A 22849-nucleotide genomic window follows, 5' to 3' on the forward strand; every position below is an offset into this window, starting at 1 on the left:
CTATGAATAATATTGCTATGAACACATTTTCGTTGGGCCACACATACTTGAGTAGATTTCCAGGTTATTGGGTATTCCAGACTGTTTTCCAAAGTTGTTATTCTCATTTGTATTCCCACCAACAGGAGGAGAATTCCTATTACTCCACATTCTCAACAACTGGTACTGTCAGTTTTAAAAAATTAAACCACTGTGTTGATGGAACTTCCCTGGCAGTTCAGTGGTTAAGATTCTGCACTTCCACGGCTGGGTGCATGGGTTTGTCCCTGGTTCGGGAACTAGGATCCCACCTGCCTTGCATGGCCAAAAGAAAAAACAAAAACCAAATAAATCATTACATTGGGTGTGTAACTGTATCACATTGTGGTTTTAATATGCATTTCTCTGACGGTTGAGACTGACCATGTCATCACATGTTTAAGGCAATTTAGATTCTCTGTCTTGGACACAGTTTGTTTAAATCTCTTGCTCAATCTTATATTGGGTGATGAGCCTTTCTTATACTGATTTGTAATATGTATATGAGTTTTTTGTTAGCTATACGTGTTGCAAATATCTTTTTCTACTTTATACTGTGGCTTTTTACTCTCTCTATAGTAATTTAGATGAACAGTCTCTAGTTTTAATGTAATCAATTTACCAATCCTTTCCTTTGAAATCAGGGCTTTTTGTGTCCTATTTAAGAAATATTTTCCCATCTCATAAGTAGTCATAAGTAGCATACTATTTTATGCTATCTTCTGGGAACTTTTCAATTTATCTTCCGCAATTAGGCTATACTCCACCTTTGCTTATCAGAATCTTTGTAAATTGATAACTTAATCCTTTTCCCAGACAATGTACAATGTTGTTGCTTAGTTGCTAAGTCATGTCTGATTATCACTTTTATGACCCCATGGACTGTAGCCTGCTAGGCTCCTCTCCATGGGATTTCCTAGGCGAGAATACTGGAGTGGGTTGCCATTTCCTTCTCCAGAGGATCTTCCTGACCCAGGGATTGAACTCGTATCTCCTGCATTGGCAGGCGGATTCTCTACCACTGAGCCAGCAGGGAAGCCTGTAGAGAGTTTAGAGCATCTTAAAACCACTCACTTTTCCTGAATTATATGCTTTTTTGGGTAATGTCTCATAACATGATATATATGTAAATATTTGTATACATTTATATATAGAAGACATTATTGTGATCTAGTCAGCATTCATTTAGCTTTATCCATATAATTCTTACATTCTTTGATTTCTATCTCTTACATTTTTAAGAACACCTTTTAGAAATTCTTTTTAAAAAAAAATATAATTGACTTACAATATTATGTTAGTTTCAGGTGTAGAGCAAAGTAATTCAGTTATATACACACACACACACACACACACACGTCTTTTAGATTCTTTTCCATTATAGGTTATTGCAAGATATTAAATATAGTTCTCTGTGCTATACAGTAAATTCTCATTGCTACATCTGTATCACAGTAAGGAGAGGGAGTGACAGAAGAGATGGTTGGATGGGATCATCAACTCAACGGACATGAGTTTCAGCAAGCTTCGGGAAATGGTGAAGGACAGGGAAGCCTGGTGTACTGCTGTCCGTGGGGTCACAAACAGACACAACTTAGTGACTGAATGACAAAAATCTATTTATATACAGTAATGTGTATCTGTTAATCCCATACTCCTAATTTATCCTCTGCTTTCCCTCTGGTAACCATAAATTTGTTTTCTATTTAGAAATTCTTTTTAGCATGAATCTGCTGGCAGTGAACTCAGTCTTTATTGATTTAAAAACGTCTTTTATTTCACCTTCAGTTCAGAAAGGTATCTTTTTTCCCCTGGTGGGCAGTTACTTTCTTTTAGTACATTTAAGATATCACTGTACTTTCTTGTGGCTTCCATGCTCCTGTTCAGAAGTTTACTGTCAGTTCATCATACTTTGAAAGAACTCGGCTTGCTTTCTCCAGCTGCTTTTAAAGTTTTTTTACAGTTTAACTATAATGCATCTAGGTAAGGATTTTAAAAACATATATTCAGGCTTCTTGAATTGTGTAGTATTTTTCTTAAGCTCTGATAAAACTTCAGATAAAATTATCTTTGCAAATGTCAACTCTACTTTCTTCTCTATCATTTTTTTTTCTGAGAGTTTAATTATGTCCTCTGTAGCTTACCATTCTCTTCATATTTTCTATCCTTTTGCTTTCCCTGATGCATTTTGATTACTTTCTTCTAATTTGTCTTTCATTTTGATAATTCACTCTTCCGCTGTGTCTAATCTGATGTTAAAACCATGCACCAATTTATTAATTTGGGTTTTTCTGTATTTTGGTATTTCTATATTTCTCAACTCTAGAATTTCTGTGTGGTTCATTTTCAAATTTATTTCACTGTTTGTAGGTTATAATAGTGCCCTGCTGAAATCTAAGCTTGGCTTTTATCTCCTTAAACACAGTAGAGAGATCTTTTACAGTTTATTTCTGATAATTTGTTTCTATTGTCTATTATGTCTTCTGGCTACCACTCATGATGTCTTGTCTCCTTACGTACCTAATTATCTTTGCTGGACATTTTTTGTAGAATTATTTGAGCTCCAAGGTGAGATTATCATCCTGAGAGAATATTCGTTGATTTTTCCAAGTCATTAGGGGCACTAATAGTTCAGAATCACTAGATTTTACTTCTGTTCAAAATAATCTGATGCTCTTCCTTTTGGGAACATATGGTTCCTTACGTCATGGATTTCAGGCTTGGCCATGTACCTTGCCCTGGATAGTGAAATGTTGAAAGAATTAGCTGAGTGACTCAGTCCATCACTACAGAAAGGAGAAATATGTTCAATTTTTAAACAATATGTTTAGTGCAATATGTTTTTGAAATATGCTCAACTTTTTGTTGTTTATTTGAACAACAGAATATTGTTTAGAGAAGAAACACTAGCTATCAGTGCTGGTTCAGAGGCTTGGAGAGGTCATATGACAGAGAAAATTTTAAAAGGAGGCAAAAATTTAACAGACTTAGTCATTATTCCTGAGGATATGCACAATGCAAAGGACACTGGGAAAAAAGCATACTAATGATGACTTTAAAAATAACATTAGAAGTAGTTACTTTAAGTCATGATTATATATCTATAGGCTGAAGGAGAAGACTCACCATCTTGTAGGTGATGTCAGTGAGATGGTAGAATAAGAGGTCTGCTATTCACATACCCCCACAGAAACAATACTTTGGCAGCCATCCATGGACAAAATGACTTTGTGGGAGCTTTGGGGTCTAGGTGGGAACTTGTAAAACCTCACTGGAGCCCACAGCTGATAGGGACTGATATGAGAAAGCTGTTGGCAGGCTTGCCAACCTTGGTCCTGGCAACAGGACCTGGAAATAGCTCCGTGCCCTTGTAGACTCAGCTACAATCCTGTTTGGCATTGGTCCTGCCACCAGCACTATCTGCCAAGGGACCCAGGAGGGGTCAAGCCCACCTGTGCCCCAAATAACCTTGCTGATCTTGGCCTTAGCTGTGGACCCTAGAACAGCTCATGATGCAGGTGCGGTTCCTCCCAGCCTTGGTCTGAGAGCAGTCCTACTGCCCAGGGACCTGCCAAGAGGCACACTTGTGTACTGGGAGCAGGCCCACCAACCTCCGTGCAACTGTGAATAATACAGTAGCCCTGTAACTTGGATCCAATACCTCTTAGCAATGGCCTATGAATAATTATAGCTACCCTGGGGACTCAACAAGAAATAAGCCCATTTGTGTTTCCAGAGGCAGGCCCACCAAACTTCAAAGTCCAACTTTGGATCTTGAAGCAGCAGCCTTGTACCTTGAATCCAGTTCCTCTCAGTAGTGATCCAAGAGCAGTCCTGCCTACCTAGGAACCAGGAGGGAGACACGCTCATCTGTGCCCCCAGAGGCTGGCCTGCATGCAGATCTTGGTGCCAGCTGTGGACCCTATAGCAGACTTGTGACTCAGATCTAGTGATGCTCCGCTGCAGGCTGGGGCCAGCCCTGCCCTCCAAGGATCTGTCCAATGACCTAGCAGGTGCCACATCCACCCAGGCCCTTGGGAACAGACCCAGAGACGATGGCCCATACTGTGGGCCAGCAGCAGTCATGTGATTCCTGTCAATCTCAACAATACTATTTTTCTCTTTTTTAATGTCTTTCTCAGAAATAAGTGTCAAGGTTAAATTTGGAACTGTCAGGAAGAATAAAGGATGTGACAGAAGCCATCAGACACAGTGGCTGGGACTACATATTATCCCATGGGATGTTCTTGACGAAGAAGAACACCAACTTCTGACACACACAGGCCATGTTAATAAGTCACAGGGGAGAATATAATGAGGCAAATGTGAAACAGCTAACATGAGGCTTGTAACGACTCCCCATCAGTAGCAGGGAGACGCAGCTGAGTTTGGTAGAGAAGAAGCCAAAAACACAAGGAATTATGAAAAATCCTGAAGAACGTGAGGTACCAGGGGAGTGTCCAGGTGGCCTGGACTCTGAGATGAGGATCCAAATGAATGACGGGGGAGAGGAGATTTCTGTGGGCTTCTGCAGATGGGCGCTTTTGCCTTTCTTCCCCCAAGACATTACAATTCTTAGAGAAAACAAGACGTTTCCTTTTCTGAGCACACTGGTTTAGTCTTCTAGCGCTGCTCTAATAGAGTGCCAAATACTGTGTGGCTTAAATAACAAACTTATTGCCTCGTAGTTTTGGAGGCCAGAAGCCCGAGATCAAGGTGTGGGCAGGGCTGGCGCCTTCTGAGGCTGTGAGGAAGGAGCTGTCGCAGCCCTGCCTTCTTGGCGTATAGACAGCCATCGTCTTTGCCTTCTGTCTTCTCTCCATCTGGGTTTCTGTGTTCAAATTTCCCCTTAACATGAGGACATCGGTCACACTGGTTAGGTTCACCCTAATGATGGCACTTTTAACTTGACTGTTTTAGTCGCTAAGTTGTATCCAACTCTTTTGGGACCCCATGGACTATAGCTTGTCAGGGTCCTCTGTCCATGGTATTTCCCGGGCAAGAATACTGGAGTGGGTTGCTATTTCCTTCTCCAGAGGATCTTCCTGACTCGGGAATCAAACTTGCGTCTCCTGCATTGGCAGCGAATTCTTTACCACTTTACCACTGAGTCATCTTAACTTGATTACCTCTGTGACAACACCATATCTTCTGAAGTACTGGGGGTTAGGACTTCAACATATGAATTTGGGGGGGTGGGTATACAATTCAACCCCTAACACAGACACAATTTTATGGCACTGGGCCTTGTGTCTTGCACTTGCTGCAGGCCTATTCATCCTTTGAGACTTGTCACTCCATTGGTAAAGGTACATCCTGAGTCCTGTCCTACCTCCCACTTAACTACTCCCTCCTGGCCAACACTGACCTTGAAAGTATTTAAATTACAGCACTGTATCATTCCAGATGTAGTAAAAGTTAGGAGAAAGAGACCGCATACATCCACACACATGTGAATTGGATTAATGCCATAGTTAATAGACCAAGCATACAGAAACTTACTGCTGGCACAGGCCATATAATGCAGGGGCAGCGGCGGCATACTTCCGTTGCCCCTGGTACCTCAACAGTGGGCAGAGATGCAGGTGACCTTATCAGTGCTGGGTAAAGTGTGGCCAGATTTGAAAAAACAGTCCAACTTTTGCTACCCCTCCCCTTGGTTTGGGAAAGGGTCATATCACCATTCCAGACGAATTCACACTAGCAACTGACCTATCTGCATTTAAGATGCAAGTTTAAAATCTACATACTTGCATTTGAGACTCCTGTTTACAAGAGGCCTGTTTACAAATACCAGGCTCTCCTGACATCTGAGAACAAAATTTTCTGAGCAAAATTTATTCTCAGCAGTGATACAACTTAATCTAAAGATGAGAACATCATCATTGCCTAGAGCTCTCTGAACAATGTGTCTGAGTCAGCCACATCTCAGAAAGCCTGCTTCCCTACGGCTGCTAGACTCTGATTTAATAACCCATCTGGGTGGACCTTTTACCAACAGGGGTCTGATGAGCATGATCTCAAATGCATTTCTCATGAGCACCTATACCACACTGTATAGAAGGCCCCTGTCTTCTGTCTCTAGTGGGAGCACCTTGAGGTCAGGGACACCTTATTAACCAGCACAGTGTCTGGAACACAGCAGATTCTCCAGACAGCAGTGAAAATGAACTGAATGAATGGTGGATGCTGAAGTCTTTCTCCTTCCAAATCGACAGACACCAGAGGAATGCTTGGCATACACTAATAACATGGGGTCTCCTTGCTGACGGTCATCCTGAGCTCTGACATTTCCTTCTGGATGTCCTAGCCTGCCGATCACTTTTAGACTATTTGCAGAAACTCTTCTCATTCTGCTTGGTATTCTCCTGGATCGGGGCCCTCCCTCCAGTAAGTTAAAGCTTATTTGAAACAAAATACAAATACACACACACACATACACGCACACACAGACCCCTTCTAAAAATACATGTTTTCACTGAAAAACAGTTGATCCTCTTTTCAATTTTGGCCAAGATGATGTTATCATTTAAGGGACAAATGGCAGTTAGCTTTTACTTGGGCTTTTACTGTCAAGCTCATCAGTAGAAGGTTTCAGGCAAGTAAGAATCACTTAAATAAAGAAAAATAAAGCTAAAGCCACAGAGATCATCAGACACAGCAATCATGATTAAGTGGTTATCAAGCTTCACATCACACACCAAGTCTTGGAAGAATCTGCCCTTAAGAGTCTGATCAATGATGGACATGACTTGGGATTTTGTTGCAGTCAGTGGTATTAGGGTAAGTGTGGGAGGGAGATGTGATTCTTCTCCCACAGATAGAAATGTAAAGCAGACAGGTTAGGGGGTCCCCAGAGAAAGACAACCAGGAACGAATGGCTTTCTTGACAAAAGAGGAACCACTGTAGCCTCAGCTACTTTGTGATCTGAGCCCAACGCTTGCCCTTGAACAGGTTTCAGTAATCCATGATCTCAAGGGAACACAGAATCGTCTGTCAAACAGTAGTGCAGTGATAAGGCAGTGTTCTAGTCCTCCCTCAAGAAATACACACAATAACATATCTTTGAGTTCTGCAGGAACTCAAAGGCTCCCACCCAGGTAAAGGATGGAATGAAGATACTGACCCTCCTGATCTCAATCAACTAAAGCTTGGATTCTGCTGACCTTTGCTCGCGAGTCTATGCTGAAATTCTCCTCTGCTTAAACCCCTTCACAATATGCATGTGCCTTTAGGTTTAAAATTCCCCAATTCTTGCTGTTGAGTAGACACTGCTTTGGGAAAGATCCTCGATGTTCTCCTTACTTGCTGCAAGAAGTAATAAATCTTCCTGTGCTTTGGTTTGGCTGCATCTTTTGACATCCACCAAGAGGCAAATGCCAATTTTTGGGGAACAGAAAGTATAACTGGTAACAGAAGGTATAACCAAAGTATCTCTTACTTTCCCCCTCAATTACCCTTGCCATGAAAATTACCTCACACGTTTGCTTAAAACATTATTCATTTTTCTTGAAAATATCCTGTATAAGGACTGTATTTTGGGAATAGTCTGTGAAATACTCCTTCGTGAACTATTGATGAAAGACTTTAAGTGGTGCAGCAAAATTTATATGTTCATTAAACACTGATGCAATTTAACTGAAGAATTCATTATAGACTATTCTCTTTTCTATTCCCTTCAGGGGGATAAATCTACTATAACTTAAGAGAGACTAGATGTTTTAAAATGTGTGACAGTTTTACTCATGGCATAGAAGTGACACGCTTGTGAAAGCTATATTTACTGAACCAAATATTGGTACAAATGGTTTGAAAATGGGGCCAACAAGTTAAAAGTAAGATTGTCCTAAAAATAAAAAAAGGAAGACCTAATTGCTTTATTTATGCAATTCATTTTCCATTTATTTGGCTTTGATAAAGGTGAGACAGGAGGGAAGAGGGAAGTTCACAACCATTCAAAGAATGACACAGCCATTGAGGATCCAACAAAAACTGATTGAAACAATCGGGCCCAAGATAGCAGAAGATTCAACTCCCAGTACACCTTGAGGCTCATTATACACTCTCTGTAATACATCCGGTTCATTTCATTTCAGTCCCTCAGTCGCTTCTGACTCTTTGCGACCCCATGGACTGCAGCACACCAGGCTTCCCTGCTCATCAACAATTCCCAGAATTTACTCAAACTCATGTCCATCAAGTCTGTGATGCCATCCAACCATCTCATCCTCTGTTGTCATCTCCTCCTCCAGCCTTCAATCTTTCCAAGCATCAAGGTCTTTTCTAATGAGTCAGTTCCATGCATCAGGTGGCCAAAGTACTGGAGTTTCAGCTTCAGCATCAGTCGTTCCAATAAATAGCCAGGACCGATTTCCTTTAGGATTGACTGGTTGGATCTCTTTGCACTCCAAGGGATTCTCAGCAGTCCTCTCCAACACGACAGTTCAAAAGCATCAATTCTTCAGTGCTCAGCTTTCTTTATAGTCCAGCTCTCACATCCAAAGAAGCAACAGAGTTCCAGAAAAACGTCTACTTCTGCTTTATTGACTATGCCAAAGCCTTTGACTGTGTGGATCACAACAAACTGTGGAAAATTCTTCAAGAGATGGGAACACCAGACCACCTGACCTGCCTCTTGAGAAACCTGTATGCAGAGAACCGGACATGGAACAACAGACTGGTTCCAAATAGGAAAAGGAGTACACCAAGGCTGTACATTGTCACTTTGCTTATTTAATTTATATGCAGAGTACATCACGAGAAATGCTGGGCTGGAGGAAGCACAAGCTGGAATCAAGATTTCTGGGAGAAATATCCATAACCTCAGATATGCAGATGACACCACCCTTATGGCAGAAAGTGAAGGAGAACTAAAGAGCCTGTTGATGAAAGTGAAAGGAGAGTGAAAAAGCTGGCTTAAAGCTCAACATTCAGAAAACTAAGATCATGGCATCTGGTCCCATCACTTCATGGCAAATTGATGGGGAAACAATGGAAACAGTGAGAGGCTTTATTTTTGGGGGCTCCAAAATAATTGCAGATGGTGACTGGAGCCATGAAATTAAAAGACGATTGCTCTTTGGAAGAAAAGCTATGACCACCCTAGACAGCATATTAAAAAACAGAGACATTACTCTGCCAACAAAAGTCCATCTAGTCAAAGCTATGGGTTTCCAGTAGTCATGTATGGATGTGAGAGCTGGAGTAGAAAGAAAGCTGAGCACCGAAGAATTGGTGCTTTTGAACGGTCGTGTTGGAGAAGAATCTTGAGAATCCCTTGGAGTGCAAGGAGATCTGATCAGTCAATCCTAAAGGAGATCAGTCCTGAATATTCATTGGAAGGACTGATGCTGAAGCTGAAACTCTAATACTTTGGCCACTTGATGCAAAGAACTGACTCACTGGAAAAGACCCTCCTGACGCTGGGAAAGACTGAAAGCAGGAGGAGAAGGGGATGACAGAGGATGAGATGGTTGGATGGCATCACCAACTCAATGGACATGAGTTTGAGTAAACTGTGGGAGTTGGTGATGGACAGGGAGGCCTGGCGTGCTGCAGTTCATGGGGTTCCAAAGAGTCAGACATGACTGAGTGACTGAACTGAACTGAACACAGTCAAAGGCTTTGGTGTAGTCAATAAAGCAGAAGTTTTTCTGGAATTCTCTTGCTTTTTCTATGATACAATGGATGCTGGCAATTTGATCTCTGGTTCCTCTTCCTTTTCTAAATCCAGCTTGAACACCTGGAAGTTCACGGTTCATGTATTGCTGAAGCCTGGCTTGGAGAATTTTGAGCATTACTTTGCTAGCGTGTGAGATGAGTGCAATTGTGCCGTAATTTGAACATTCTCTGGCATTGCCTTTTCTTTGGGATTGGGATGAAAACTGACCTTTTCCAGTCCTGTGGCCACTGCTGAGTTTTCCATATTTGCTGGCATATTGAGTGCAGCACTTTCATAGCATCATCTTTCAGTATTTGAAATAGCTCAACTGGAATTCCATCACCTCTGCTAGCTTTGTTCATAGTGATGCTTCTTAAGGCCCACTTGACTTCGCATTCCAGGATGTCTGGCTCTAGGTTAGGGATCACACCATCGTGGTTATCTGGGTCATGAAGAATTTTTTTTGTATAGTTCTTTTATGTACTCTTGCCACCTCTTCTTAATATCTTCTGCTTCTGTTAGTTCCATACTATTTTTGTCCTTTATTGTACCCATCTTTGCATGAAATGTTCCCTTGGTATCTCTAATTTGCTTGAAGAGATGTCTTTCCCATTCTACTGTTTTCCTTGATTTCTCTGCATTGATCACTGAGGAAGGCTTTCTTATCTCTCCTTGCTATTCTTTGGATCTCTGCATTCAGATGGCTATATCTTTCCTTTTCTCTTTTGCATTTAGCTTCTCTTCATTTCACAGCTATTTGTAAGCCCTCCTCAGGCAACCATTGTGCCTTTTTGCATTTCTTTTTCTTGGGGATGGTCTTGATCACTGCTTCCCATACAATGTCACGAACCTCTGTGCATAGTTCATCGGGCACTCTGTCTATCAGATCTAGTCCCTTAAATCTATTTCTCACTTCCACTGTATAGTCATAAGGGATTTAATTTAGGTCATACCTGAATGGTCTAGTGGTTTTCCCTACTTTCTTCAATTCAAGTCTGAACTTTGCAATAAGGATCAGAGCCACAGTCAGCTCCTGGTCTTGTTTTTGCTGACTGTATACAGCTTCTCCATCTTTGGCTAATTAGCATATGCTAATATGCACTATATTAGCATATGCTAAAGGACACACTCACAGGAACTGTGACAATTCCAAAGCCGACCATAAGAGGCCAAAAAGTGGAAGCGGTAGTGGCCCAGTTCCTGGAAGTCCCTGCCCTTTGCCCCAAATAGAATACGCTTCCCACTTATTAGCTATGAAACTATCCAGCCCATAAAAAGTAAACATCCTGGGCTGCTTCTGAGACAACAGCATTCTGCCTGTGGAATGTTTATCTCTCTGAATAAACTCTCTTTGACTTTACCTTTCCTCACTCTTGAATTCTTTCCTGTGTGAAGCCAAGGACCCTCACTTGGTGGTCTATTCTAGGAACTAGCCTGAAACCTAGGACATGACCATCCTCTCACATCCCATTTCCTGCAACAAAGGGAGAAATGAGGAACTCTACGGAAAGGGAAATGTGATCTATGGGAAATGCCCCCAGAGGCCTAGCTTTGAAACAAAGAAGCCACAAGAATGACCCTAAGCTGAAATGCCGATGACAAAGCCTAAAAGTAAACTTTTTCTTTCCCTTCCCTTTTCTTCCTTTTTTCTTTCTTTTTCCTTCTGGTTTGTTGAGATGTAATTGGCATATATCACTGCATATGTTTAAAATATAGAGCATAATGATTTGACTTAACATACATCATGAAATGATTATCACAATAAGTTCAGTGAGCAGGCATCATCTCACTGCACAAAAAAAGAGTTACTCTCTTAACAAATTTCATATATAACACACAGCAGTGTTAATTAATCATGTGTACATTACACCCCTAGTATTAAATAATAATTTATCTTATAACTTAGACGTTTGTACCTTTTGATGACCTTCATCTATTTCCCCCTCCCCTCCACTCCCTTCTCTTTTTCTGTATGTCTGTCTGTTTTTGAAGTAATATTGACCTACAGCATCATATTAGTTCTGGTGTACAACACAGTGATTTGACATTTCCATACATTACAAAATGATCACCATCTTAAGCCTAGTTACCATCTGTCACATATCACAAAGATATCACATAGCTACTGACTATATTCCTCATTCTGTACATTTCATCTCTTTGACACATTTATTTTGTAATTGGAAGTCTGTGCCTCTGAATCTCCCTATCTCACTTGAGCTGTAAACGTTCAGAAAGCGGACAAAGCTGTGTAACATTAGGTTGGCAAGAGTTTGGAAAATATTTATAGTGAGAATGGTATAAATGATCATTTAGTTTTAGGTTGCTTTCAACGTGTTGCCTTTAATAGTAATGTTTATTAATGTTTCACTTTAAAGTTTTAATAAAAAGTTATACATTTAAGTTAAAAAAAAAAAAAGAAAAAATTGAGAGCTATATGGGCAGCAGGCCCTGCTTAATTCTATGGGCACAATAAGTGGTGGACACTAATAAATATTTGTGGATTGGCTGACTAGAAGCTGGAATCATAAGACTAAGGTACCACTGATGCAAGTTTACAGCATAATGAAATTAAGAGCTCATTTTAAAAGGTTTAACAGGCAAATGTAAAGTTGTATATGAAGTCATTTCACAAACGCTTACTGCTCTTTTCTCCTTAAGACAAGTGCTGAAAATTCAGATATCTTTCAGGACCAGGCAAGTAGTGAAAATAGACAAGTGGGCTGAGTGGTGAGCATGGCAAATAGGAGGGATAAGTTCTATGGCTAAGGGGAATATATACTATTTAGCCCAAGTCAGTCACCATCCTACAGAAATGAAGGTCTAGTAATAAGATCTCATTTTTACAAGCTGAAAAATCCACTTTTAGGCAAAACCTCCAATTTTTAAATGACAGTAACAGTTTTAAAAAAATCAAGCACTGTATAGCAAATAAAATTTGTGACCAGACGTGGTCAGTGGGCTCTCCCTTTTAAGATGGTCTCCGATGGTTTCAAGGGGTGCCCAGTATTTATGGTTGTCTAAGATTGGGGAAAAAGATTCATATTCTATCTAGCTGCCCTATCTAAGCTTTATAAGTTTGGATGAAATTCTCCCTCAACGGTGATCTTTTCACTGGGCAGTCATATTATTTTTAGTTAATTAAACTCTTTCCAATGAATTTTAGACTTTATGAGTATATATATAAGTTTGTACAGAGGCAGGAAATTATACAGAATTATGCATGTGTTTCTTGTATATTTTGGTCTGTTACTAAGGTGTCAATTTTCTGTCTTTCTATCAGTGGAAGATCAGAGGCAAATTTCTTATTCATGGTGGAGAAAAGTGCTACACAGGGCCTTCAAATCAACAATGATTGCTATGTTGTTCCCAAGCTAGTTTTCTTACGTTTCACACAGTATACATGACTTGTTATAGACTGCTTCTTCCACTAGATACAAGCTAACTGTAACTTATTCATCTCTGTACTTTCCACACCTGGCAAAATATGTGGAATGTAAAAGTCACTCAATAAATATTTATTATACTGAAATGAACCGACCCACAGCATTAAAACTCCTTAAGTTGGCTCTCAATGCCTCTTGTTACATGATTTCAACTTCACCTTCAGTCTATCTCCCAAGGAGAACCTGGGTGACAACCAAGTCACTTTAGTCTCCAACCTTGAAATATATTGAAACCTCTTTCCCTCTTTCCATACCTAAGGACATCTATCTGCTGGTTGTCATAAATCCAATTTAAATCTTACTTTCCTTGGGGATTCCATTCGACTACAGAATGTTCCAGATCCAACCATCATAAACCACTTGTCATGCCCACGAGAAACTTCAGGACAATCTAATTCACTTGTTTCTACAGTAAATTTCAAAAAAATTAGCCCTCAGAAAGCACTGTCTACTCCTATTAGTTTATAAAGATATTGTGCTTCTCCACTTTATGCCCAAAGGAGAAGACCAGGGTCACAAACTCAAAGAGTTGCAGAGGACAGACAGGTAATGCAAATGGACTAGTCAAATGGAAGAAAATCAGGAGCTGAATGACTACGGCAAAGTAGAATTCAAGTACCCCAGCCTTTCCCTTCTTGAGGCAGCACAGGGCCAGAGCTGCCACACTTTCCCATTTTTAATAGGTCTAAACTGTGGGAGCCAAACAAAACAGGTCTGTGTGCTGCCAGTATTGACCTTGTGTATAACACACTATTTCCCTCGAGTTTAGAGGCTGTTTCCAAATAAAACCACCAGAGCATATGCAGGGAAAAAAAAAAAAATTGGAAGTCACTATGCATACAAACTCTGGGCCTAATAGGATCCAGTAAACTGCTATTGGGTGAGTATTTTGTGATACCAAGCCAAAACCCTAAGCTCTAAAAACACCTCAAGGAGAGCAACAGTTCTCCTTTGGAAAAGCTCATTAGTGGGACTTTACACAGAGACTGAAGTTTTAATCACACTGGTTGCAACTTAAACACACATGTTTGAATAAGGGGTGGTTTGGTTCTTTCAGAAAGAACAGAAACCAAAAAAGCCTGCAATGGGTTTTAACCAAACTATTCTGGTGTAGAAACATGGTCCTCTTTCTTAATAGAAACAAATATACACTCACATATGCAAATTCACATGTTCAAAACATCTCAGTGGAATTAAAATAAAACAGGGCACTAAAGTGAATTTTGATTATTTTATCAAGGGCAAGTTCTTGTTTGTTTCCCCCCCCCACCCCCCCCTTTTCCTTACCACATCCCTTCCTTTTGGAAACTGCTTGCCTCTAGAAATACCTATTTCTGCTGGGGCTGACAATCAAATGGGTCTATGAAGGGGCACAAAAACTAGGCTGGCCAATGAGAGAAACCTATTTCCTTGATGTAACACTTGAACCAAAAGTATGCATGACTTAGGTCAGGCCAGTGGAAGATCCTATTTCAGAGACCAGGATGTTGGGAAGGGGTGAGACGGTAAACTGTAGGGACTATGTAGTCCTGGATCTCCCAGTACAGGACATGGAGAGAGACTTCCTACCAACACTCATGAAGGTGAGGCTTCAAAGAGATGAAAAGAGGTTCCTGGTAATTTTATCTGGACACAGATCCAATCACCAGTGAGGCCTCTGTAAACTCTGACCAATAAGTAAGCTGTGAGACTGGACTAAGTTTGATTTGGGTCCCTCTAAGTTACGAGTGGGGCTGTGTGGGCGCAGAAGGGTGGAGAGGAGCTACTCCACATTCAAGGTCAGGAGGGGCGGCCGTGAGGAGATACCCTCATCCAAGGTAAGGAGCAACGGCTGCGCTTTGCTGGAGCAGCCGTGAAGAGATACCCCACGTCCAAGGTAAGAGAAGCCCAAGTAGGACGGTAGGTGTTGCGAGAGGGCATCAGAGGGCAGACACACTGACACCATAATCACAGAAAACTAGCCAATGTGATCACAGGACCACAGCCTTCTCTAACTCAATGAAACGAAGCCATGCCGTGTGGGGCCACCCAAGACAGACAGGTCATGGTGGAGAGGTCTGACAGAATGTGGTCCACTGGAGAAGGGAATGGCAAACCACTTCAGTATTCTTGCCTTGAGAATCTCACGTTAGGTCCTCAGTCATGCCCGACTCTTTGCAACCCATGGACTGTAACCCAGGCTCCTCTGTCCATGGAATTTTCCAGGCAAGGATACTGGAGTGGTTTGGCATTTCCTTCTCCAGCGGATCTTCCTGACCCAGGGATCAAACCTGGGTCTTCTGCACTGCAGGCAGATTCTTTACCAACTGAGCTACCAGGGAAGCCCATGAACAGTATGAAAAGCCAAAATGACAGGATACTGAAAGAGGAACTCCCCAGGTTGGTAGGTGCCAATATGCTACTGGAGATCAGTGGAGAAATAACTCCAGAAAGAATGAAGGGATGGAGCCAAAGCAAAAACAATACCCAGTTGTGGATGTGACTGGTGATAGAAGCAAGGTCTGATGCTGTAAAGAGCAATATTGCATAGGAACCTGGAATGTTAGGTCCATGAATCAAGGCAAATTGGAAGTGGTCAAAAGGAGATGGCAAGAGTGAACATAGACATTATAGGAATCAGCGAACTAAAATGGACTGGAATGGGTGAATTTAACTCAGATGACCATTATATCTACTACTGTGGGCAGGAATCCCTTAGAAGAAATGGAGTAGCCATCATGGTCAACAAAAGAGACCAAAATGTAGTACTTGGATGCAATCTCAAAAACGACAGAATGATCTCTATTCGTTTCCAAGACAAACCATTCAATATCACTGTAATCCAAGCCTATGCCCCACCCAGTAACACTGAAGAAGCTAAAGTTGAATGGTTCTATGAAGACCTTTTAGAACTAATCCCCAAAAATGATGTCCTTTTCATTATAGGGGACTGGAATGCAAAAGTAGGAAGTCAAGAAACACCTGGAGTAACAGGCAAATTTGGCCTTGGAGTATGGAATGAAGCAGGGCAAAGGCTAATAGAGTTTTGCCAAGAGAATGCACTGGTCATAGCAAACACCCTCTTCCAACAGCACAAGAGAAGACTCTACACATGGACTTCACCAAATGGTCAACACTGCAATCAGATTGATTATATTCTTTGCAGCCAAAGATGGAGAAGCTCTATACAGTCAGCAAAAACAAGACCGGGAGCTGACTGTGGCTCAGATCATGAACTCCTTATTGCCAAATTCAGACTGAAACTGAAGAAAGTAGGGAAAACCACTAGCCCATTCAGGTATGACCTAAATCAAATCCCTTATGATTATGCAGTGGAAGTGAGAAATAGATTTAAGGGACTAGATCTGATAGACAGAGAGCCTGATAAACTATGGATGGAGGTTTGTGACACTGTACAGGAGACAGGGATTAAAACCATCCCCAAGGAAAAGAAATACAAAAAAGCAAAATGGCTGTCTGAGGAGGCCTTACAAATAGCTGTGAAAAGAAGAGAAGTGTGGAGAAAAGGAAAGATATTCCCATTTGAATACAGAGTCCCAAAGAATAGCCAGGAGAGATAAGAAAGCCTTCCTCAGCGATCAATGCAAAGAAATAGAGGGAAACAACAGAATGGGAAAGACTAGAGATTTCTTCAAGAAAATTAGAGATATCAAGGGAACATTTCATGCAAAGATGGGCTCAATAAAGGACAGAAATGGTATGGACCTAACAGAATCAGAAGATATTAAGAAGAGGTGGCAAGAATACACAGAAGAACTGTACAAAAAAGATCTTCACGACCCAGATAATTACAATGGTGTGATTACTCACCTAGAGTCAGACATTCTGAAATGTGAAGTCAAGTGGGCCTCAGAAAACATCCCTACAAACAAAGCAGTGGAGGTGATGGAATTCCAGTTGAGCTATTTCAAATACTGAAAGATGATGCTGTGAAAGTGCTGCACTCAATATGCCAACAAATTTGGAAAACTCAGCAGTGGCCACAGGACTGGAAAAAGTCAGTTTTCATCCCAATCCCAAAGAAAGGCAATCCCAAAGAATGCTCAAATTTTCACACAATTGTACTCATTTTCACACGCTAGTAAAGTAATGCTCAAAATTCTCTAAGCCAGGCTTCAGCGATACATGAACTGTGAACTTCCAGATGTTCAAGCTGGATTTAGAAAAGGCAGAGGAATCAGAGATCAAATTGCCAACATCTGTCAGATTATCAAAAAAGCAAAAGCATTCCAGAAAAACATCTATTTCTGCTTTATTGACTACGCCAAAGCCTTTGACTGTGTGGATCACAATTAACTGTGGAAAATTCTGAAAGAGATGGGAATACCAGACCACCTGACCTGCCTCTTGAGAAACCTGTATGCAGGTCAGGAAGCAACAGTTAGAACTGGACATGGAACAGACTGGTTCCAAATAAGAAAAGGCGTACATCAAGGCTGTATATTGTCATCCTTCTTATATAACTCATATGCAGAGTACATCATGAGAAATGCTTGGCTGGAAGAAGTACAAGCTGGAATCAAGATTTCTGGGAGAAATATCAATCACCTCAGATATGCAGATGACACCACCCTTATGGCAGAAAGTGAAGAGGAACTAAAAAGCCTCTTGATCAAAGTGAAAGAGGAGAGTGAAAAAGTTGGCTTAAAGCTCAACATTCAGAAAACTAAGATCATGGCATCTGGTCCCATCACTTCATGGCAAATAGATGGGGAAACAGTGGAAACAGTGTCAGACTTTATCTTTTTGGGCTCCAAAATCACTGCAGATGGTGATTGTAGCCATGAAATTAAAAGATGCTTACTCCTTGGAAGGAAAGTTATGATCAATATAGATAGCATATTAAAAAGCAGAGACAATACTTTGCCAACAAAGGTCCGTCTAGTCAAGGCTATGGTTCTTCCAGTGGACATGTGTGAATGTGAGAGTTGGACTGTGAAAAAAGCTGAGTGTAGAAGAACTGATGGTTTTGAACTGTGGTGTTGGAGAAGACTCTTGAGAGTCCCTTGGACTGCAAGGAGATCCAACCAGTCCATCCTAAAGGAGGTCAGTCCTAGGTGTTCATTGGAAGGACTGATGCTGAAGCTGAAACTATGATACTTTGGCCACCTCATGTGAAGAGCTGACTCATTGGAAAAGACCCTGATGCTGGGAAAGATGGAAGGCAGGAGGAGAAGGGGACGACAGAGGATGAGATGGTTGGATGGCATCACCTACTCAGTGGACACGAGTTTGAGTAAGCTCTGGGAGTTGGTGATGGACAGGGAGGCCTCACGTGCTGCGATTCATGGGGTCGCAAAGAGTCGGACACGACTGAGTGACTGAACTGAACTGAACTGAAGTTACAAGTGAGTACCTTGATTAACACAAGAAACATTTTGGTTCTGATTTTTATTCAAGGAGAATGTGGATTTAATTAAATTAATTTCAGAAACAGGCAGCTGAACTGTACGACTTCTTTCTGGTTCAACATGTATTTATAATTCACATTTTATGTTCTATCCATTTAAGTCCAGTAATGTCAGCAAATAAACAGTTTTATCCTCCCATTCAAATACTATTTTTTTAACTTTTATTTTTAATTGGAGGATAACTGTTTTACCACAAGTACTGTGTTAAAATACTACTTTGTACTAATTGTATCAGTAATGCCATGTTCAATATAAAAAATCTAATGATACAAAAAAAGCATAAAAAATTTATGCTAATTTAAAAAATTAGGATTAAATTAATACATCAGGCATTTCTTTCCACATATTCATGTAGATTCTTGAAGCATATGTTGGATTTGATAATCTATAGGGAATCACCTTCAGTATTTAAGAATAAAAGGTGTGTTATGTGGATGTAGTGAGTCCCTGGTAAAGTAGTCATCTATGGTCTTCCCTGGAGGCTCAGATGCTAAAGAGCTAGCCTGTAATGCAGGAGACCCGGTTTGATCCCTGGGTCAGGAAGATTCCCTGGAGAAGGAAATGGTAACCCAGTCCAATATTCCTGCCTGGGAAATCCCATGGACAGAAGAGCCTGGTGGGCTACCGTCTATGGGGTCACACAGAGTTGGACTTAACTGAGTGACTAATACTTTCACGGTGGAATGCAGAACCTTTGCATTTATCCTCTATAAGGAGTGTTTTAGGAACCCTGTTTTAGCTGAAAATGTATGATGAAGAGATTGCAGTTACACCGTTAAATGCCTGAGTCAAGTGAAAACGTCTCCCAGTTTACATTAGAATTAGGTTACTGGTGGGGGCAGAAAGCACGCTTACCTCCTCGTTCTCGATCTTGAGCGTGGCCAGGCGGGATTGCAGCTGTTGGTACCTCAGCATGAGCTCCGCTTGGACGGGCTGCTGGGCGCTGACCTGGCACACCTATCGCGGAATCAGAGGGCAGTTAGGACGGGCCGCGCTGCAGCCAGGCTCCCGAGGCACGGCTCTCCCGCGAAAAGGCTGCGAGAATCGCGGGTCCCTTCAAGAGTCCAATGGCATATTTTACTTTTAACAGCCACCCCCACACTCCAGTGTTAAATATGAACTTGTTATGTAAGTGGTGAGAGTGCGATGCGGCTGCTTGGCCTGGATAAGTCTGGGAAGAGAGCAGCCGTAGGAAGCCTCCCTTGAAGAACGGGGCAGTTGCTGGTGATGGAGCTCTGAGGCTGACGCCTGTCTCGTGGAATAAGTACCTGGCAGAGTGTGCAGGGTGATCCAAACGTATGGTCATGCAGGCAAAGTAGGGCAGGTGGCAGAGCCTACCAATGAGAGTCAGCTGGGTGACTGTGGTAAGTTACTAAACCTCAGTTTCCTTGTCTGTAAAATGGGGACAGTAAGAGTACCTTTAACATAGGGTTGTGGTGGGGATGAAAATGGGATGATGCTCATGAAGCACTTATAGCACTGCTTGGCACACACTGAAAACTCAGAAAAAGTGCTATTTTTTGTATCTTTCATCCATGGCTTTTCTTGCCAATTACCAGCCAAATCATTAAACTGAAAAAGTCACCAGTCTTAGGCTTTGGGAGAAAGATATTTTGGCTACAATCTCAATTAGGGTAAAAAAAAATAGAGACTTTTAATTATAATAGAATCAGATTAGAAACAAACAATTTCTTCTCATCTTTCTGGTCACAGAAATGGTCTTGGCAGATGAGGGTTTCCTTTTATGGAGTCTCTAAGACACATCATAGACACTATTGCTCACAGGCAGAACTGGCCCTAAAAAAGGGCAAGAGGCTTATTATATTAAAATAAAAAAGTAAAAACTTTGAACCCAATTGAAATCACTTGTCTGTGACATTTTATCATTCTGTGTTTAGCATATCCGTCCATAACCAAAAGATTAAAACAGTAACCAATTGGTTTTAGAAACAAAACTCTGGGTGGGATAAGCCACTCGCCCGTAAAATTCATGTGCTACTGGCATAAAAACTGCTTATCACTTTTAATCAAGTAATTCACTCTACCAAATCAAGCAAAAATAAAATTAGGTTGGAAATATATCAGGTACATACATACATATCTTTTAAATTTTAACATTAGGTGTTCCAAAGAAATTATGGCATTAAAGAAGAAATCTGCCATGGAAATTATAATTAACATCTATTTTTAAAAACATACTGTCACCACAATAAGCTAAAATTGAGTTTTTAATCTATGAGTATCGTTTTGCACAGCTGGGACACTGAGTGCTATATAGCATGCTCCAATAATTGGTTTTTCTTGTTTCCTCCTGTTCATAGACAATAAATATACCACTGTAACTCATAAATGGTTTAAATGGATTCTCTCCTTGCACAGAATAAGACAAAGCTAAATTCATATGAAGAACCTAAGATAATACATCGTTTCTAATGCTCATTTTAACAGTCTGGAGATAACTTGAGTCTTAAAAAAATGTTTTGTATCTTTTTTCCTCTCTTTCATTTTCCTGCCATTTGTAATTATTTTTCTTTATGGGGATCTTTAAATCAGAATTCTAAGAAGTCTTCAGATAGCTTCTATTAGGCCAACAAAATGTTTTGTTTTAAACTTATATTTGAATATCTTGAGGGAAAGGAAGAACTCACTAATTATCCTTCAACAGTTTAGTGCTTACAGGCAAGCCAGTTTGCACCTCCATCTCTTTGGCCTCTGGAGGCACTGGAGTGTTTGACCTTTGCTTTAAAAAGTGATAGCGGCTGATCACAGAGTGTTATGCTAAGACCCCATGCAAAGGCAGTAGTGAGAAATCAACTAAGAATTCTTAAACTGCTGGGTACAGCAGGGGAAGAGTAATGAGGGTTTAGAGACAATTCATTATTATTAAAATACTCAAATACTGACCTCATCACCCATGTGAGACTGAAACTCAAACTTCATTGGTGGGCAGAATGCAGCAGGGTACATCTCCATGAATCTCTGCTTATCACTCCTGGGCTCCAAATTGTCAACTGCATTCTCAATAATGTCTAAGCCCTCATGTCTGGAGGTTTCAAGGTTATACTCCGCAGAGAGATATGTTCTCAGGGCTCTGTTTAGACTTGCATGGTAGCCAAGATCACAGCACTTAAAAAAATAAAAGGAAATCATATACAAAAATTAACTAAAAATCGATCAAAGACCAAAATGTGACAGCTAGAAAACTATAAAATTCTTAGGAGTAAATCCTTCATTACCTTTCAACTGGCCTTGGTTTCTTGGATCAGTATCAAAACACAAACAACAAAAGAAAAAATAAATTGGGTTTCATCATATTTGAAGACTTTTGTGTTTCAAAGGGCACTATCAAGTAAAAAGAAAACCCACAGAATGGGAAAAATATTTTTCTCATCATGTTATCCAATTAGGAATTGGTATCTAGATAATATAAAGACCTCTGATGACTCAACAATAAAAAGACAACCCAACTAAGAAATGGGCAATGAATCTGCTAGATATTTCCCAAAAAAGAAAAAAAAAATATATATGGTCAATAAGCATGTGAATAGATACTCAACATGATACGTAATCAGGGAAATGCAAGTCAAAACCACACTGAGATACCACTAAGACAGCTATGATCAAAAAGATAATAACAGGATTGGGGAGGATGTAGAGAAACTGGAATCCTCATACACTGCTAATGGGAATGTAAAGCATTGCAGCCGCTTGGGAAAAGAGTCTGACAGGTCAAAAGGTTAATAAACAGAGTTAACATATGATTTGGCAATTTCACTCTTAGGTATATATACAAGACAAATAAAAATATACTTTCACACAAAAACTTGTACATGAATGTTTATAGCAGCATTATTAACAACTGAATGGAAATAACCTAGATGCCCATCAACAAATAAATAAACAAAAGGAAATATCATTGTTCAGTTGCTCAGTCGTGTCCAACTCTTTATCTAACCCCATGGACGGCAGCACACAAGGCTCCTCTGTCCATGGGATTCTCCAGGCAAGAATACTGGAGTGGGTTGCCATTTCCTTCTCCAAAGGAAATATTATACAGTCATAAAAAGGAATGAAGTATTGATAACATGCTACAACATGGATCAGCCTTGAAATAGTATACTAAGTGAGTCAGTCACAAGAGACCACACATCGTATGGCTCCATTTATATGAATGTCCAGAACAGGCAAATTTATAGAGACAGAAAGTAAGTTAGTAGTTGCTCAGAGACAGAAGAAAAATTAGGGGATAAAGGAATTAGGAAGTGATGGCTAAGGAGTACAGGACTTTTTGGAGTAATGAAAATGTTCTAAA

General features: G+C 40.6%; 1 protein-coding gene across 3 annotated transcripts in view; it reads right to left on the minus strand.

Annotated features, from left to right (window-relative positions):
- The window catches only part of SRGAP1 (SLIT-ROBO Rho GTPase activating protein 1), a 298404-nt gene that overhangs the window by 56082 nt on the left and 219473 nt on the right, over positions 1 to 22849 (minus strand). For all 3 annotated transcript variants that reach the window (XR_009690798.1, XM_061130901.1, XM_061130896.1), the window contains exons 7-8: positions 21442 to 21663; positions 19393 to 19494 (exon numbers count right to left, since the gene is read on the minus strand). Coding sequence is in view for 2 of the 3 variants with exons in the window: in XM_061130901.1 (XP_060986884.1) it covers positions 19393 to 19494; positions 21442 to 21663 (324 nt within the window). In the remaining variant the exon portion in view is untranslated. The remainder of the gene's footprint in view (positions 1 to 19392; positions 19495 to 21441; positions 21664 to 22849) is intronic.

Source organism: Dama dama, chromosome 3 (assembly GCF_033118175.1).
Source record: "Dama dama isolate Ldn47 chromosome 3, ASM3311817v1, whole genome shotgun sequence".
NCBI classification, from domain to species: Eukaryota; Metazoa; Chordata; class Mammalia; order Artiodactyla; family Cervidae; genus Dama; species Dama dama.